The 19540-nt window shown below is 42.5% G+C and overlaps 1 protein-coding gene across 4 annotated transcripts in view; it reads left to right on the top strand.

The window, feature by feature from the left end:
• Positions 1–19540, top strand: part of FGD3 (FYVE, RhoGEF and PH domain containing 3) — a 107307-nt gene that overhangs the window by 42551 nt on the left and 45216 nt on the right. For 3 of the 4 annotated variants that reach the window (XR_012675111.1, XM_075159457.1, XM_075159458.1), the window contains exon 2: positions 16866–17036. Coding sequence is in view for 3 of the 4 variants with exons in the window: in XM_075159457.1 (XP_075015558.1) it covers positions 16866–17036 (171 nt within the window). In the remaining variant the exon portion in view is untranslated. Of the gene's footprint in view, positions 1–10106; positions 10215–16865; positions 17037–19540 lie in introns of those variants that run through there. The other variant, XM_075159459.1, reaches the window with a different exon arrangement.

Here is a 19540-nt window from a genome sequence, read left to right as displayed (position 1 = left end):
GATTACTAAAACATATATTGTTTTAGTAATTAGACTTGTCAACGTAAAAACAACTGATCATTAACACACTTAATGTTTGTTACACTTAAGCCATTCATGCTTTTCTTTTATCAAATCCATCTTCTTGGTTCAGGAGATGGAAGACTAACGTAGTATTTCTCTGCTGTACATCCTGCGCTCTGTGCCTTTCTCCTACCATAAACCTGTTGCAAGGCACATTGCCTTTTTGTGCACCTGAGAATCCAAAACTGGCTGCTTTGTGGGGAGGAAGAAGGATCTGTGCAGTCAAAGAATGGTTTTTCTAGATCCTGGTTAGGAAAATAAGGCTGTAGAAGTTGCATTCCTGGATCTAGCCAGGCGGAGAAGTTGCGCCACGGTGAGAAAGAAGAAATCCACTCTGATCTGTGACCAGAAAAATCAGAGAGATTAACTAGAATTTTTTCCATTTCTCTCTAGTTTTATTCTGGTTGTTTTGTCAGCTACCATGCATCCTGCAGTGAACAGAATATAGGATTCTTCCTGATCATTGGTGCAAATGAGCTTTTAAATTAAAAACCACCTCTAAGCACTTATTTTGCTTGACGGTGATGGTTTTTCCTCTGCCACAGTCCATAATAAAATCTGACCGGAGTTTTTCCATTTTGGGAGCGCAGCTTCAGCTAAGGGAACCTACAGATGACGGATGGTCACTCTTGAGTGTGTTCCTGCGGCGTGTCTGCAGGACGGCCGCGAGGCTGAGGGGAGCGTGGAGGGGGGACCGCCGAGTGGCACAGCGTCACGATGGCCCTGTCCGAGTTGCAAAGCTGGGCTGTGTGCGCTAGCAGTTCCTTGGCTTAACCCTAGAAATCGCCTGCGGCTGCAGTCTTCCTGTTTGGGTTTCTCCAAAGAGAACTGTCACTCCCTAACGAGGGCGGTGGCAAGACACGGCTAACGCAGACTTTGCCTATGTTTATGAATGCCAGACTTGGATATGGGGGAGTGAAGCCTAAGCTCTGAGCATCTCCTAATTAGCCCCAGTTTATTTATGAGCCGGAAAACACGGGTGAAGCGCACACCTTCTGAGCACTAACTTTGTTTGGTGACAATAATCATGTACTTTGGGGGGGTTGCTCATCATATGCAAAGCAGACCTCCAGTGCCACAGGTCAGCGGTGGGTGATGTCAGTCACTTGCGAAGTGGAGGAAGGTGGGCTGGAGCAAGCACGAGGGCGTAATCAGACTTCATTGCAATTCATGTATGCATGTGCTTTGTCTTTTTTTTGTTGTTTTTTGGAAGGGCTTTGGAGGGCTCGCAGTGTTTGCTGACACTGAGCAGTGTGCTGCCAAGGAAGCAGAAAGTGTACTAGGGAATTTGGAGATGTACTAGTATTATTATTTTATTGTTTATTGATTGATGCTAACTCAGGTGCTCACTTTAGGTGTAAAGATACTGCTCTAAAAGGTGTCCCATTCATCTCCTTGTGATGTGAGATTTGCGGCAGTTAAGGCTTGCTGAAGCCAATATAAGATAACATATCTGAAAAAACCCAAACCAAACCAAAAATCATTTATCCATAACGCATTCTAAGGAACTGATAAAATTGTGATGATATAAATAAATTATACTTTCACTGTCAATGATTGTAAGAGCTCAGAATTATAAATTCATTACAAGAGTCGTTCATTATCTGAAATAATCTTGTAATGATCTTTTTTTACGGTTTTTCTTCTACTATGAAAATTCTTTGCGTTTTTCTTAATAGCGTCTAAATTTCTGTAATCACTTTTATCCTTAAATCCCTCCATTATTTCCAGTCATCCTTTCTCCTTAGTAATGCAGCTTTGCCAGCAAGCATACATTGTATGCATTGAGTATTCTCCATCAATAAAAGGACAATATGGAATAATGATGCAGAAATTTCATGAAAACCAGTAATTATTAAAACAGTGTCTGCCATACAGTAAATGCTATTTGGTGCAATAGAATTTTAAACACAAATATTCAGATATGTCCTGCAAGTAACATGGTTTATAATTATCCTTATTAGCTATACACAAGTTGTCAGTCACGTTTCATGTAATGATAGACCAAGCTCTTTCTTAGTTTATTTCAGGGTTGAAAACTATCACCTAAGCAAGAGAAAATGTATACTATTTTCAGGGTATTAATTTGAATACGTATTTTGGGTTAATGATCTGATTCTGAAATTGTTACGTGTTTATGTTCATCTTGAGCTTCAGATTTCTTTAAAATTTCTTTAAAATCATTACTGGTAGAGTTATAATCCAATTTTGAGATTAAGTATGATATGTTTTTTCTTTAGAATGAACATTTAGGAGCCAGTCACAAGGATTTTATTGTTTGTGATTAAAACTGTTGTCCCAAATAATCACCTAGATGCTTACAAAATGTCCTTGTTTTCACGTCTTGTAGTTATTGATTTGATGAAAGTACAATTATAAATAACAGGAGAGATGAAATGGTTGCTACAGATATAATAAATTAACTGTTTTGTTGGGAAAACTAATAATAGTTCCTTTTACTGCAGCTTTTTTATGTAGTTTGTGTTACAGGCCTTTGAGCTGGTGTTACTTTCTTTGGAGCTTGCCAGGCTGAAATAAATATAAAGGATGCTTTGTACCATCCTGTGTCCGCTCTGGGGTCCAGAATACTGGAGCCAGTTCAGTGGTTTTCAGTCTCTTCCAACTTACTTATCCATGCGTTGTTTTTGTGGAACACCTTTAACCTTTCCAGGTTCTTTTTCCTGCTCTCGCTTTAGTCCTTAGAGACTGTGGATCACAGAGTAAAGCAGCATTGATGTAGGCTAAGACGATGTTAGTGCAAGGGAAATAATGCTTTGCTCTCGGTTCCTCCATCTGGAAAGTGCAGAATATGCTTGCGTATCCCCGTGGAGTTGGAAGCGACGTGGAGTTTGACATCGGGAGCACCCGCTGTAAAGCACCTGTGGAATAACCTGGCAGACTTGCGTCTGCTGCACGAGTCTCTCAGGTGGAAGCGGCGTGCAGAGCCTGAGGCTGCATAGGTGGTGGTAAGGATTGTGTTTGCTAGTTAGCTGAGAAACCAGTGCAGTGTAGCATGGACCTTTCGTCGTCTCCAAAAGTCTCCAAAAAGTGGTACCTAGGCTCTCGGTGGCTGGACCTCTCCGAGGCTTCTGCATTGATGGCTTTGCAGTAGCCATGTGGGATTGCTTTGTTTGAAGTACAGGCATGAGGAAGCGGCACAGAACTAAGGGTGCTTTTGCTTTTAGCGTCTCAGTGCTGTACAGGCTTTTAAAGGCTTCTCTCAGCTGCAATTACTGTTGTGGTCCTGTATGATGCCTGATCTTCCCATATGCAGCAGAGGGTACCACAGGGACATGTTCACTCCTCTCCAGTTCCTGCCCATGTTCAACCTCATCAGAGAGAAATAAATTGTTTTCTTCTGACTCCTTTTCTCAATAAAGTGCTGGTTTATTGAGAAAGAACGATTTACATTGTTCTTGAATTACATTTGTATTAAATAGGAAAAAAAAAAATTCTTTTATTATTATAGATGTCATACCATTATATGTGTGTCCGTCCTTGGAGATAGTCAGACCAGGTCCTGAGCAACCTGCTCTACGTGACCCTGCTTTGAGCAGAGGGGTTGGACTAGACAATCTCCAGAAGCCCCTTCCAACCTCTAAGGCTCTATGGCTTGGTCATTTTCTGTAAAGGCAGTAAACTTAAGTAGGGAGTTACCAGGCAGCACTAAGAGCTGACTTATGTTCTCCTTTAATGATTATTGTGAACTACTGGAAATACACTATTGTGAAATTGTGCATCTCTGCTACCAAAATAGTGTATCAGGGTAAAAATACTCATTATGCTTTTCAATAATGAAGTTGAATTTTCTTAAATTCTACAGTATGGAGTGGCAGCACATTGTGGTAACACAGAAACGCTAGTCCTCCCCTGCAAAGCTCAGCTCTGTAGCAAAAAATCTGAGCTCAGTTTTACCTACTTTTATTTAGTACCTAAATAGACTTTTAAATGAGCAGGGGCTAATTATTGGTTTACTGAAACTAATAAAACAACTCAAGATTAAAAAAGAAAGCCGGTTGGGACACTGTTGGAGATGCATTATATTGTCATTAAATCTTAAGCGAAGGATAATTTTTTCTCTCCTTATTGGTTAATTGAGAGTTTACTCATTGTAATGTGTGCCGTTAAGAAGATTCACAAGCACATCAACTGAGCAGTATGAGAGAGTCTTGCATGGTGCTTTTGTCATTAGCAAAAAAATTTAATAAGCTTCTAGTAAAAGGAGAAATGAAGCATATGAAGCCTTTTTTTATGACACAGTTTTAAATGAAGGCTGGAATCTTGCTTATAGGGACTAGCATCTGGCTGTTGCTAGCCTTTGTGTAGAGTAGTCTTTTAAATCACTGGAAGGTGAGCAGTGTAATGCTTTTCCCTCTTCTTTTTCTCCCCCCCCCCCACCATATAAACAATTCTGGGAATTGCAGATCTGCCGTCTTCCTCTTTGTTCTTGGGAGAGAATTCCCAAGACAGTAAATCACCCAGATGCAGGTAATCTGAAAGGAACAAATTGAAATTGCTTTGGCTGGGATGATTTGTTTGTGTCTAACCGGTATAAAATCTCTTTAGGTTTTTACAGTAATGGATTGCTGTGGTGTTGCGATTCCTGTGTTAAAGCAGTACAGATGTGAAGTCCCAGGAGTGTTATTAGCTTGAAATATGTTCTTTGATTTGCATAATCAGTGTAATTATAAATCAGGACTCTTTCATCATAATGAATAACCTGTTACCTGTCAAGGGAAAAAGGAAAAAAAAAGAAAAAGAAAGCTCTGTGCTCATCTAAGAGGAAAGTCTCAGGAATGCTGAACAACGGTTCTGCCTGCATCCCTTCATCGGGGATCCAGCGTGTGCATCTTCCCAGAGGAGAGGCCGTGTTGCAGGCGTCTGGTGTCAGTGAGGGCTCTGAGGTTGTCAGATAGACAAAATGATAGCTTTAGCTTAGGAAATCCGCGGTGAAAATGCATTTATAGTTGCAGCTACATACTGCACTTCGCCCTCGGTGGCCTTTCAGCTGATATCTGAGGACACTGTGTATAGGAATCACAGACAGTGTTGTATGGGGTGTTCCCTTCTGGGGGACCAGGGGTGGTCCCTGGGTAAGCATCCTCGTGTTGTGCAAGAAACATCCAGGCTAAATCTGGAGACCACAGCTAAACTGAGTTAATAACCAGAAAAAGATGGAATGAGAAGCCAGTTTGAACTGTGAAGAGGAAGAGGGAGGGAAAGGTAAGTTGAAACGCTGCTGCTCTGCTGCAGGACACCGCAGCGGTGGTCTGTGGGACTCACCTGTGAGTCGGAGAAATGCCCCTTCTTCTTACCACCTTGCTAGAATGAGAAATACGATGGTAAAATTGTCTATCAATAAGACCTCTTTATAGAGCGTTCTAGTCTGTGTCAAGCGCTTACCTTAATTTTTTTCTCCGGGCATATTATCTGCCCAATACTATATAGTACCACTACATTTTTTTGTAATAAGAAATCAGGAATAAATTAAGGAGAGGGGAGCATTATCTTCCATCTTCAATGAATCTTTTTGCAAAAGTGAAAAACAAAGCAAAACAAGGTTTTCTGAATTAATGAATTCTGGGTTTCATTATAATTGTAATGAAATATGTGAATGAAAATCCAGTTCTCCCTCCCTCTTCTAGATTAGGCACCTGCAACAACTTAAGCTGGACTTTTGATATCTGGATGTTGCCTGCTGCAGGAAATAAGTCTGAAATCTAGCGCTGAAGTTAAACAAGTTGCTTTGCCCTTCAGCACACAAAAATAAGACAAGACTTGTAGGCGCCGAAGAGATGAGTCTGGCTGCTCTTCTCTTCTTGCCTGCCTTTCTGTTGTAGAGGAAGAGCATTTGACATCCCCACTTGACAGCCGCATCTCCTGATGTGCGCTGTGAGCAGCTCTACTGGCAGGGCTTTTGTCACCTGCAATGTCAGGCTGGCTGGCATCTGCCCCTTTACTTTGTCGCTCTTTATACCTCAATCTTTATACGCCATTTAACCCACTTTCCTTACTAGGTGGAAGAGTCACAGGGTTTTTTTAATTCTGCCTTTGATCTTGATGTCACAGAAAGTTACCGTGCTTATTATTTTAGCCTAGAGTAATTCAGTGATGACATTTGGGAGGAAAAGTCAGCTAAAGGCTTCCTTCAGAAGAATGAGGTTTTCATAGCCTGTCCGTTTTACTTTATTAAATCATAAAAGTTCATAACTCCGCCTTTCAGTTGTGGAGATTTGATGTTCAGTATCCCCCAATGTTTACTGTCTCTATGCCTATATGAAAAGCAGGCTGAGTGTAAATTTTGGGGAAACTATAGCTAAATGTAAGAATTGACTTACCTGTGAATAGTCTCCAACACTAGAGTGGGAGATTAAACATGTTTTTTTAAATTGAAAATCTGTTTCCTGCATCCCTTGCATGAATGTCACTTGAGACTTGAAATTATATTGCCAAAGTTTGGGACCAGATCTGGTAAGATGCATCCAAATTCTGAGATGTGATAGAAATGTTGGCATTGGTCAGGTCATTGACTCCCTGGTTCGTTATCGTAGCTCCGATAGCAGCATTATGGATGCAGCAACAGAAATCAGAGCTGGAAATTAAAATATTTGAATTAAGCCGCAAGAGAGAACACACATGACTACTTAAAAAAAGCCCCAAAAGACAAAACAATCCATCCGCCCCCACCTAAACTCCTGCAGAGTTTAAATTAAATTCACTGATAAGTTTATTAGCCAAGAGATAATTACATGTGGAGTTTTCCACTCTCAGGACTTGCATCCATCCAGTGCGTGGATAACGGTGGTGCACGGTTAGGAGCTGCTTCCCCGCGACCCCTCGTCCCCCGACTGAGTCGGGGTGAGCCTGGGAGGTGTCCCCGGGGCCTGAGCGTGGAAGAGTTGGGTGCCTTCCTGCGGAGCGTCTCGGTACGACCCTGACGTTTGGGGCTGACTCGTGTGGCTGAAGGGAGGTTGGGGCTGTGCAGCGCGGCCAGCCGTGTCCTCAGTGTCTGTGCGGTGTTAACAGAGGGCTCAGTTTGGTTTAAAAAGACAACAGCTTTTTTTTTTTTCATGTCACTAATAACTTGAGGAGACGCGGGTAAGCGATTGCTGACTGCGATACCGCATCCTGTTTCGTACAGGAAAAGAAAATATTTTTGTTTTGGGGCTTTAATGTGCCTGGAAGTCCTGATGGGGAACGTATTCTGTGGTGCTTTACTTTGGTTTCTTTCACGTTTTCCTTTTAAGTGAGCATATTTTTACTCTGTTTAAGACTGTTCTCAGTATGGTTTTTCTGGTCGCTACTTCCACTCTGACAGGCCCCTTGGAATCGCCAGGGTCGGGACCTGGTCCTTGCTCCCTTTCAGCTGCCATTTTTTTCCCTTTGCCTCATTTTTGGCGAGAATTGGCTTGGCAGCCTGCTATAAAATAATAATTAAGTAATAAATATAACTTTTTTGCTAGGGAAAAATTACCTTCCGTACAGTTAATGCTAGATTCTGCTTTTTTGTCCTGGAAAGTGGTTTAAATTTTCTCTGTCATCAGTGAGTTGAGCTGATCCTATATTACATCTTGGCAGATACTGTCATTCCCACTTTGGTTGGAATGTGGAATAGCTGAACGGTCTTTTAAAGCGTCCTTGCTTTGTCTTGCTGTGGATGGTGCGGTGGCCAGTTGTATTCAGAGCAAAATGAAAAGCCTAAAACTAGAAGTGAGTGCCTGCTTAGTTTTTTGTCTGTTTGTTTTCCTTGCCCCAGTGTGGGATTGTGTATAATGACTTTCTAGCAGCAGGTTTTCTAAGACGTGCCTGTGTTTCTGCCTTTTCTTTACCTTGTTACATAATAAGTGTAAAGATCGCAGCAGGAATTTGGTTTACGCACCTATGTTGAGCAGTGCTGTAATACAGAATTAGATGTGAGGCTCCTCACTTCTGTTGCTCAGAGATCGTTTCCTGATTGTTGTGCATTATATAAATATATATAAATTATATACATACATATAAATGTAGCGCAAACACTTAAGAATCACTTTTATAGCCAATTTTTCATAGTGGTTTGCCAGCTCACCATGTCTAAGGGAGAAGCCCTAGTGACCAAGCTGCACCCAGCGATCCTGGGAGGTGAGAGAGCCCGTGCTGACACCCGCGGTCCCGCCGTAGGGTGCAGGACGTGCAGGACAGAAAATGAGGACAGTGCTGTAGTACCCTGTCCCGGCAGCGCTGAGTGGGACAAGAAGTGTGCTTTAGTGTTGTGAGGAAAGGGCTGATGTAGGTCTGTTGAAAAGCTAATCCTTTAAATGAAATTAAATCAGATTAAAAGAATAGTTAAAATTCTGTGATGATTTCTTTAAAGCAGGTGTGGAGTAATCCCTGGCTGCCTGTGAAATGTCCCAGAGGCAGAGGAGGGTTTGAGTGGCATTGCACAGGCACCTGGGTTAGACGCTGTTCTGGATGGGGCAATAAAAACAAGATTGTAATGAGCGCTACGGAAATTGCACTGAAATGAGCTTGTAAAAACAGAGAAGCTCTAGAAAGAGTTATAAATCAACAGTGAAATCCCAGCCCCCTCTAAAGACAGTAGGGAAATAGTCAGCGGTCAGACAAATATCCTTAATTTCAATGAAAGCTGTATAGCTACCTCCGTTTGCGGCTCTCCGGCATGAGCGTGCGGTATGGCTGTACTTGGGGAGCTCACTTAGGAGCGACACTCAGCCTTTGGGGCCAGTTTCGAGAAGAACAGAAAAAGTCAGAGCTGAAAACTGATTTCTCAAGGATATGTCAGTTGTGCTTCAGATGATGAGAGGCGTAACGTGTGTACCGGTGCCGGTAAAGCATAGCCTTGAATTATTTGGGTTAGTGTGCAGGAATTTGCTTTAAAAGAATCTGATGGGGTTCAAGGTGGGAAATCGTGATGCAAGTTTATGGAAAATACTATGACAGTGATGTTCAATAGTGACCCTCGGGACGCTAGAGAAATGTCTGTTAAAGGAAGCGTCCTCACCTAAGGCATTTAAAAGTAGTCAGAACAGGATAAAAGTGCATCTAAATCCCCAAATCCTAGCAGTACAGATCTGGGGAAGCGACTGGTCTTTCTTGTGCTTCATATGCACAAATTTATTTATTTTAGCTATTTGGTTCTTTCTGTGAAAAATCCTCTTTTTTTTCTGGATTTATTTCTGTGTTGTTGTAAGCGTATTAAACTGAATTTATCAAATTTCTCGCAGCCCTCCTCAGACTAAAGGGTTTGGTGTGCTTTGCAGGCCTTGTGTTTTTCTCGTAAGGACACAAACTAGCAACCCTTCTGCCGCTGCCTGGGGACGGCGCTTGCCCTAAAATGGGGCGTTTCATTCGAAAAAGATAAATTTTACATTTTGTTTCTTCCTTTATCGTTTCCCGAGGTAGGATTCTGCTGGGAGAGCAGGACGAGGGGAAGAAGGAGCGTTGGAAATTTTCAGGACTTTTGATGGAAATCTTTAGGACTTTTGATGGAAATCTTTTAACCAGCTTCATCCCACGCCTGCTGAATTACATTTATTGTCACTTCTGTGGGCTGTTTCATAGCAGATTTAGCGCCTTTTCCTTCAGAAAGCTCTTTAGACACCCCAGTCCAACCCTTTTGGGAAGGCTATGTGTGGTTGCTCTTGGGCCCTTTGTTTCCCAGAGGAGCTGTGAAGCAGTCTGAGAGTTCGAGTGCTGAGAACTGGGATTTTTTTGGTTTCCGTGGCACGTCACTGCTGTTACTGACCACTCTTGCCTTAATACTGAACTGTATTTAAGCAGAAAGCTTTTTAAAGAGATCTAGCCTTCTCTTCTGCTTTAGTAAGATTCAGGCTTCTAAACCACCCGCATACTATGTATTGTGTTTCAGACGCATCTGAAACTTAAAACCAAAGAGCATTTTTCTGCAGACTCGCAGCAATCTTCTGTAACTTCTGCTTAGTAAAGCTCCTCCGCTCGCCTTTGCCACGTTCATATTCTTTGAGTCACCTAACCACACTGATGGTAGGAAGTGGGATGGGGGAGGTCAGTTCCTGTGAGCATGGCATTTTAAGCCATGAAATGAGAGCGGCAGCAGGAGCTGGTCTCCCTTATTTTTGGTCGTCTTATAGTTTGAGCAAATAAGAAAAAATGTGGGGGTTTCTGCTCAAACACAAGTAAGTGCTATACATTTCTTGTGATATAGAATTGCAATCCATGCCAGATTCTCGCTTGCTTTCAAACATAATGTTTTCTTGATTGTATCTGTTTCTGAAAGCTTATGGTGATAACTTTGCTGTCGCTCTTTTTACTGAAGTTGACATTTTGGAATGCCAGAAAATAGATGTCGTGTGAGATAACTGTGTCAGTGTCACTGAGCTGGGTTTGATAGAAGGGCACGCGTACAGCCCCAGTGCACGCTGCTTTACACCGCTGCTGGGGGGTCTTATGGGCCATGGGCAGGAGGAAGAGGTGAGTTTTTAAGTGGGTTTGAGGAAAATGCTGGCGTTAGTGAAGCAGCGTAAGAGGGAAAAGAAGGGGATGCCTGGTGGCAGGGTGGGAAAGGCTTTGCTCCCTCCTGCTCCGCAGAAGAGGGCTGGAGCTAGTCTGGCGCGGGGCAACGTGTGAAATTGGAGGGATGAGGAAAAACACAGGCCCCGGAGCTGTCGGTCGTGGACCCCTCTGCGGATGGTGGTGTGTGCTTCGTAATTGACTGTAACAAGCAGGATAACGTTGTGCCATTACTAGAGCTGACACCGTGAGATAAGTTTCATTGCGGTGCATTGCAGGTAAGACTGCAGGTACCACAGTTCTCCAACAGGGTAGTGAGTGCTGTAGCTTCTTTAAAGAAGTCCTAACCCAGCTGTGTCTGTAACACAGCCTGAGCATGAAGGGCAGAGTGTTATACCACTCCCCAGATTCCTGCTGACACAAGGAAGACATAATCAGCACCTTTTAATTTGTGTCAGAGTTCCTCTTAGCAGGGTTTTATTTTATTCAGATACATACATTAGCTCTGCCCTTGAAGCCTTTGCTTTCTAGCAGTAAGTTTCTGCCTTAAGGGCAGCCTCTTCTTGAAAGGCTTTTACTAAGGAGGAAGGGATGAAGAGGGAGAGAACTTCACTGTCAGTGACAGCGTTAGGGAATGCCCAAGTGGATGTTTCAGTTGGAAATACAGGAATGCTTGAACTGGGCATAATGAAAACCTGTTAGCGGAGGTTAGAGGTACATGGCACGTGGTCAGTTTGTAGCCAAACTTTGGGAAGAGCTAAGCTTCTGTTAAGATGGCTATTAAGATGGCTAGGCAAGAAATAGCTTTCAAAATAGCTCTACATGTTAACAGCTGAGGGTGGCGTGGTGTTTTTAAATCTGGTCAGTTCTGGGCACATGCTTAGTTGTCCAGACTCCTGTTAGCTGCAAAAATGTCTTTTACCATTATATAGGTTCTAGTTCATTTGTCTTTGTGTATTTTCCTGCAGACGGGTTTTTAATCATACCGGTGATAGTTGCTTATCCATTTGAACTGCATGATGCGTATTACAAAACATTAGAAATGGAGACACCACTACTAGATGCATTTTTGGATGCAACAGGCAGTTTCCAATAGTTTCCGGAATAGTTTCACTTTTAGATGCTTGAAGAAAGACTAGAGAATTATAGTGTCTTCCCATGCTTAGCATTGGACCTGATGGGTCACATTACACTGAGTTGCCGTTTGGAGCTCTTGACTTCACTGATGTTGCAGAGAGCCTAAATCGGGAAAGAATTAGGAAACTGGCTCCCAGAGCTTGTTTAACTTGTGGGCAATAGCAGTGATGGCAGGAGTAGGAAAGACCTTCCACTGGTCACTGAGACTGTTTTCTCTTCCCTCGAAGAGGGAAGGTCCCTCCGAGGAGGAGCGGTGGGAGCGGGGCCGCCAGAAGCCCTGGGGAGAGCCTCCCCCTCCTGGGGTCCCGCGCTTGGGCATGGCGGGGGCTTGAGAATTGCCCCTGGGCAGCCCCCCTTGAGCAGGCGTTCGAGTTATGCTACTGAAGTCATGTTCGTCATTCTGGATGGATGGGGAAATCCCCCAGGGGTATTAATTCTCGGTGAAAGCAAACTTCTAAAGTAGGTGTTGCTCATAATGCCTTTCCAGCGTCTCTAGTCTGTAGAGCCTTTTTCTGTTACTCCAGCGTTATCATCCCTCCTTGCGCACTCCCCATGCCTCGTGGGGTTTTAAATAAGCATAAAATATTAAGTCAATTTTGCTGACAAAAATAGATTCACCTAACCTGATGAGGTTTAGGCTTTCTTCATTTCAACTGAATACTGCAAAAATCTCTTCCTCTGAAAGAGGGCTGGGTGAGAGGTCCTTCTGTCGGATCAGCAGATGTAGAATACGCCAAACCAGTAGCTTGTCATAACATTTCTGGTTCTTGCTGCTGTCTATCACAGGCCTCCAAGATATTTTTTGTTTTGAACTGGGATTATTTTTGAACGCTGCTACCTGGGGACTAGGCCAAGCACAAGATCTGAATCTGGCTTGTGCGCTGGGAGAAAAGCCTGCGACCTTAAAGTTTGGCTGCTTGGGTTCAACTGGTCTCTTTACTACTACACTCAGTGGAGCACCCAAAATCCTTGTATTTTATCTTAGTCTAATAGAAAAATACATCATAGTCTTCCAGTTTGCGCCAGCGTCTAAGAGAAATTTTTCAAAAATACGGGCTTTCTTCTGAGTGCAAACAGCTTAGTGAGGATGCGGGGAGATAGTTGAGAAATTTCATTGAATTCTGTCAGAAAGACTGAAGATGTTTTTCCATTTTAGTGAAAACATAAACTGTACATGATCTTAGGCATTTTCAGAAGTTTTATTTAAGTTTTACCTTAGGAGGACATTTAAATACATATTATTTTATTAATATAATGCAAAAAATTATCTCTGGAAACCATCCTATTTGTCCCTTTCTGCTTGGATTGGTTTTGAACAGAGAAATTGTAAGCAGCATTGTTCATGTGGGTAGAATTACGAATAAGCCATGAAATACTTGAGCTTAAATACATTAGAGGCACGAGGACTGGGCATAGCAAAGCTGAGTTTTACAGCAGAGTTTTATACATTTGGAAGTGCACACTCAGGTTTTTAGAGCTCTGCCTGTTGTGCGTGCTTGGGAGGCGCTGGCACACTCCACGTCCAGACGGGCTGTAACTTTCTTCCCGGAGCTGTCGCAGGTAACCAGGGAACCGATGTGAAGTTAGCGTCAGCCCGGCTCTCTGGGAATAACAGTTTATTATTAGTAGCCTTTTATAAGGTTTGGACACAACCATTTTTTGTCAGTGGCACATACCGTTACGCTTCCCAAGTTATGGCTAATCCGGTCTAGGGAGGGTTTGCACAACCCAACGCTGGACCAGAGAGCAAAGGGGAGGCGGTTTCTGCGTTGGGTCCTGCAGGTTTGGTGGATGCAGGAGGGCAGGCAATGGGGGGCCCCGTCACCCGCTCCCCCATCTGGAAACGTCTGGCAGAACCATGGACATTTTGGGGCGGGGGGCTACCTGGGCTACGCCTGGATCTTATTTATGTTGTCCCTCTCATTTTCTATTCCCAGGAGCACCCTGGAGCGCGCTCGGCAGACAGTGGGTTTTACTTTGGGAGAGTTCCATGTGAAATAATCCAGTAAATCTTGTTTTCACAGATCATTTTATAGCACTTGAAAAAATATATAAGGAAAGTGGATTTTTGTCTTGTGTGCAAAAAGCAGCCCTTAGGGGCCACATCAGAGATGAATAGAGAGAACCATCTTGGCTTAAATTAAATAAAAAAGAACGAAAGCCACTTCTGTGGTTTCACCCATGCATATTTTTCTTGATTTAGGACCAGCACTACATTCGGTCTTTAAGGCCCTTGTGGCTTTCCAAGTTCCTCTTCTTTCCAACTACTTATCAATTTTATTTTCTGCTTTGTGCCCACTTGCTCTTTGGATGTACCATCAATAAACGCATGGGTTAAGTGCGGGCAGTAGGTGAACAGCGATATATTTTCAGCAGTTACCTATATATGCAATATACAAGATGATAGAAAATACTGTATGTTTAGAGGACAGTGGATTTTTTTTTTCTTTTAATATCAGCTCTTTTTTAATGGGAAGTAGCATAAGGCTTCGCTAAGTATTTACGCTGCAAATACCTCCAAGCACAAGTCTTGGAGCGTTCGAAGCCAAGTTCAGAGCTTGTTTCAGGCAAGATGGACGCATTTGTGGAGTAATTACCAGTGGAGGATCTTGTGCCTTGATTGTTTGACAGGATTATGCAGTAGAAGAGAAAAACTTGTATATGGATTTATAAAATACGGATCAAAGCGCTTTACTTTTCAGTAATGTAAGCAGGTCAAAAGAGCTTTTAACCTAGACATGAAAGAGGTGTCTGGTGGTGCCATGCACTTGAAAGCAAGCAAGTAACCACTAGCTCTTATTTTTATCAGTAAGAAAGAAAGGTTGTTGGACCTGCTTTCACAGCGATGAGTTGCAGTAGGAAAGAAAAAGGAATTGGGTTTTAGTTTCTTTTGAAACTTTACAAAATGATACCAACAAGACAGTCCCTTCTTGTGGCAGTCGTTGAAGAGGAGCAGGGGATGCTTAGGGCAACCGGTACCTTACCCAAGTCAGCACAGGGGTCGCTGGGCTCGGCTCAGGATGCCCAGCTGAGGATGCCCCAGGGGTGCGGTACCTGAGGACAGGAGGAGCTGTGGCTCTCCTCCCTCAGCCGCAGCGGGGACTGTGGTCACGTCCAGCATCTCCCGGGGGCTTCAGCGCTCACCAGAGACGAGACCGGTGCCATGCCTCTATGATGAAACGACATAGCATGGTTAGAGGGGTTTTCTGGAAAGCTGTTGTAGGTATAGATATTTGTCCACTGAGAACTGGATTATTAAAGTAATTTTTAGCAAAATACAACATTGCTGGATTGCCTTCCAGTCGCGGGCGTTGGTGAATACCTGCTGAAACACTGTTTTCTGTATGCTGCCCTTTTTATTTTCTTGAATTAGAGCTTTTCCCTTGTGCACTATTTTAATTTCTTGCTGTGCTGAGCTACTGTTAATAAGGAAGAAGTCTCAGTCCTTTCCCTAAAACGCTGGCCCATCACAGCACCGCTGATGCTGTCACAGGGAGCTCTCAGTACCCAGAGCTGGGGCATCTGCATAAGCTCTTTCTGTGATGATGTGTTTGCAATAATCTATTAATCTGGTCTAATAATCTACTTTACTTTCACTGCATTTTCCTGATAAGTGAAATTATATTTGAATAAAACCTAGTACTTATAAATTCCTGGTTTCAGCTGGAAGGATGTTTTAATAGCTGGTCTCAAATCTGCTGAAAAGCAGATTTTATGGTAGAAATGCTAATGAAGCTTCAACAGCAACAACTGGCAGCCATACTGAGGAATTCAGGGGTTGTATATTTGGGTGTCAGAGGTCAGTAAATAGATTTGTGCAATCTGAATCTATTTTTGTCAGCAAAATTGACTTTAATATTTTATGCTTATTTTTTAAAAAAAAAAATCTGTCGCTGTGAAAGTTTCTGCATTTTGAGGCCAGCTTTCAGCTAATCTTCCCAAGCAGTCTGCACAGCTCAGATTTCAAAGTCTTTATTCAAAAGGTCGCATCCTGATTTAATACCGTTAGTATAAATCCAGGATAATTTAGTTGATGTGGATGGAGGTGCTTGTCATTTCAGTTTTTTGATCTTAATATAAATCTAGCCAAGAGTAGGTTGCATTTGTGAAGCTAGTGCCATGTTCTTGAACACATCACAGGAAGACAAAGATTGATTTTTCACATTTAGATGAATCCTTTCTACAGGATGCAGGTCACCTCTCGCTCCAGCAAGATGCTGGTAATTTCAACTAGTCCACTTTAAAACAGGAATATGGAAAGAATGTTTGTCATGTTTTCTTTGCCTCTTTTTTTATGAATTAGCGTTCAAATTTCTACATTTGATACGTTTTCCGCTTCTCAGAACTGCCGGAAGCATATATATTCATGTGCTCATATGCAGCAATTTTAAACCACAGTCCCTTTTAAACTCTTTTTTTGCCTTCTTATGACATACTAGTAAAGTTGGCGTGAGGATTTCATGTAGCTGTAGGCTTGCCACAAGTCAAAAAAAAAAAACAAGTCAAAAAATGCAGTATCCCCTATGTGAAAGTGGATATATGGGTTTATTTCCACAGTGCCCACAGAAATGAATCAAGAATGTTAAATTAAAAGACAAACAAACATACTAATTACTTCTTTCTGTTTTCCCACTGGATCATATCTTAATGGCATCTTCTGGAGCCTTTTGAAGGAATGTTAATATTTTATGTAAGGAGGAATAATAAATAGTGGTAAAATGCAGCTTGAATGCTTAAATCTCCTGAAGGAGTGGCGCTTGTACCATTCCCTCCATGCAGGAGACATTTCTAATTCACCGTAACTTAAGTGTATTTTACCAAATTACACCATGTTGTATGCTGGGACACTTGTATTTCTGTTCGGAGAAATCCTTTTGAAATGGTTTTTATCTTTTATATTTACTCTCTTATTTTGGGTGTCTGTAGTAAAGAAATAAGTAATTAATTAAAGACAGGATCACTGAAATTCTGGCTGTCTTATCAGTCAGCTAGTTTGACATGATTATTAAGGCTGGATATATTGGTTGTAGTAACTTGTGAGTGAATGGCTCACCCATCTTCTACTCCCTTCCCTTGCCTCAGGAACTCGGATGAGTGATACGCTTCTAAAAGTAGCACAAATTTTCTTCAGGATTAATAGAATGAAATAAATACTGACTTTTTCTTCCCCCCCCCCTCAGGTTGCCCTTGTTCTCCTTTTCAAATCAAATGTCACATTGACTCAAATCCAGCGTTGGAAGCATGTGGGGAACTGCAGCACGTCAGCCCGGCGCAATGTATCCATCAAACTGGAAGGAAGCCCAAAACCAAAACTCCGCTGGCCAAAATGCATCCTCTGCAGAAACCCCAAGGCAAGTGGCTTTGTCCTTGTAGCAATTGTACAAGCTTCTATCGCATCTGAAGTGTAATATTTTTAAATTAATTGCTTTAATTTTAGGTCACAGCAAAATAGTTATTTTTATGTTCTAAGGTTCAGGTACAGCTGGTAGGGTTTTATTACCTTAATTTTATCCAACGTTAGATAACCTTCAAGAAGAAATTGATTCAGGAATAACAGATACTTAACTTGTCAATTATATTTCCTGTACTGTTGTTATACCTCATGCAGCTGTGAAGTGTAAGTTTAATTTAGTAATACTGTTTTCAGTCTTTATTAATTTTTTTTTTTAATTATTTAGGTAAGAATAGCTTATTGTTTAAACCTGGTCTGTTTTCCATTTATTTTAAGAACTATGCATAGCAACAGGAAATGCCTAAATGGAACGAATGTATTTTAAAAATGAGAAATAGGAGCTAAACCAGTCACATGCAAGGGTAGCATGTGGGCTGTGGTAATTCCACAGACCTGCCAGATTCATAGTCAAATAGGTGGCAATCCCAAAGTGTGGTAGAAGAGAAGCCAGGAAGAAGCATGTTCCAGCTGGTGTCCAGGCAGGTCGCCTGGTCTCCCCAGGCTTTTCTTCCCTAAAACTTCTGAGTGCTAAAAAAAGACTGCAGTAAATTGCTTGAAAGAGGATAAATTGTTTTCATGTTTCGCCATCAGTGAAATGACATGTGGTCTCTCTTTGTAATGTCAATTTGTCAAGCGCCTCCACTGCCACCACCCCCTGCTTTGTAGAATTGGTTAAAATATTGTATCTAATGTGTGCTTGCCTTAAGGTAATTGCAGATGCAGAAAGCAGATAGTTTGAGAGGCGTTTGGAACAAAGGAGGGTGAGCCTGAAGAAGATACTGGGTTCATAAACCAAAATTTTTTTAAGAAGCATGTCCATATGATAGACGGTCATTGTCATGTGAGAAAAAGAGAAAAGATATTTTGGTCACCATTAGGGTGTTTTGCACAAACTGAGCCTCTGCACCACCACCAATTCAAATGCCTATATGAAAGCAATTTTCTGATACGCATTTAGCCTTAAACAACTACAAAGAAAGCATTGTATTTTCTGATCTAAATTTAGTAGATCTAAAATCTTAAATTAGTATACTAGTTCATGCTTGAAACATCTCACGAGGTCTGTGTATTTATGGAGCTCTTACCTTGAGGTCTTGGTTGTCCAGTTTTAATTAGTGGGTGTTCCATGAATGTTGTTAATACTAACAGTAAAAAGGAATAGCAGAAGTGTCTGTTCAGTAAGAAATCGTGCTGGCATCACTACCTTAGACTCTAGGAGCAACTCTCTACCCCCACCCAAGGCTGTGCTGTTGGGTCATTTATTCTTTTTTTTGAGTGTATTCACTTCCCAGGGGATAACCCTTCGTAATCTGCTTCATCATCTGTATTTTTTTAGGTCTCTTCTTGTCAAGGGACCTTAACTGAAGTAAGTAAATCTGCTAGTGCTACTCACACCGCTTGAATTTCTCTTTATTAGATCCTCCCAGCTTCCCAGTGAGTCACGACAGACCCACCACCGCTGGGACGATTGATGGGAATGCCTCCATCAAGTCGCTAATGAATGTGTGCTGCCTATTACTGTAGAGGAGGCACTTGTGAGAGAGAAATTCATGGGCTGGGGGGCTGAAGTAATGCAAAGGCTGAGATGCTCATTTTGCAGTGAGGGAAGGGTCCCTATTCCCTGCTGTTTTACAGACCCAGGGCCAAGCCTGGGCTGTATCTTCTCCCACGTATTTGCCCTTGCCTTTCCCTTTTCTAATTCTGTCCCGCTGCTTCTCGTTATTTCACTTGTTCCTTCTGCAACAAAGATTTTGTGTCGTGGTTTCTGCCTCCTCCAAATCACTGTGGGCTGCTATGTAAAACCTTCAGGAGGAGGAGGACTGGGGAAGCACCATTCCAGCGCACGGCTTCAGGCGCTGCCTGAATCGTGCTCCGTAATACTGATACCTCTTCCGTGCAGCTGGCTTGCTTTCTTTTCTCCATCAGTTTACCTGACTGTGTGCAGGACTGGAAGCTGCATCCAAGGTCGTGCTGCTTTGTGGCTGGGACCCAGACTGAGAAAATAGCAGCACTGTTTCCTGCGTGGCCCGGGGCTCGTGGAAGGTGGCTTCAGAGCGTGAGCAGGAGTTCTGCTTGGGCTCCCACTGTGGGTCCTGGATCCCTACCTAAAAGCAGCACCTACTTTTTTTTTCCAGGTCTGACTGTTCATTTACTACTTATGATGATGGCGCCCATACCGACGAGCTCATCTAGCGTTGTTTGTTCTTAGTGTGCAGATCTTTCATCCACTCTTTGTAGAAGTCTAAAATGGTTTTGAGTTTAAAACTCTGTGTTGTGATATGTAACACTGCTTCCTTGTAAATTCTGAATGTAGGGGTTTTGTGTCTGTTCTGGAGTTGGACGGGGCTCTGAGCAACCTGATCTGGTTGAAGATGTCCCTGCCCACGGCAGGGGGTTTGGACT

The sequence above is a fragment of the Calonectris borealis genome, chromosome 10 (assembly GCF_964195595.1).
Source record: "Calonectris borealis chromosome 10, bCalBor7.hap1.2, whole genome shotgun sequence".
NCBI classification, from domain to species: Eukaryota; Metazoa; Chordata; class Aves; order Procellariiformes; family Procellariidae; genus Calonectris; species Calonectris borealis.
The sequence above is the reverse complement of the archived record's forward strand: the minus strand, read 5'-3'. Positions and strand labels throughout refer to the sequence as shown.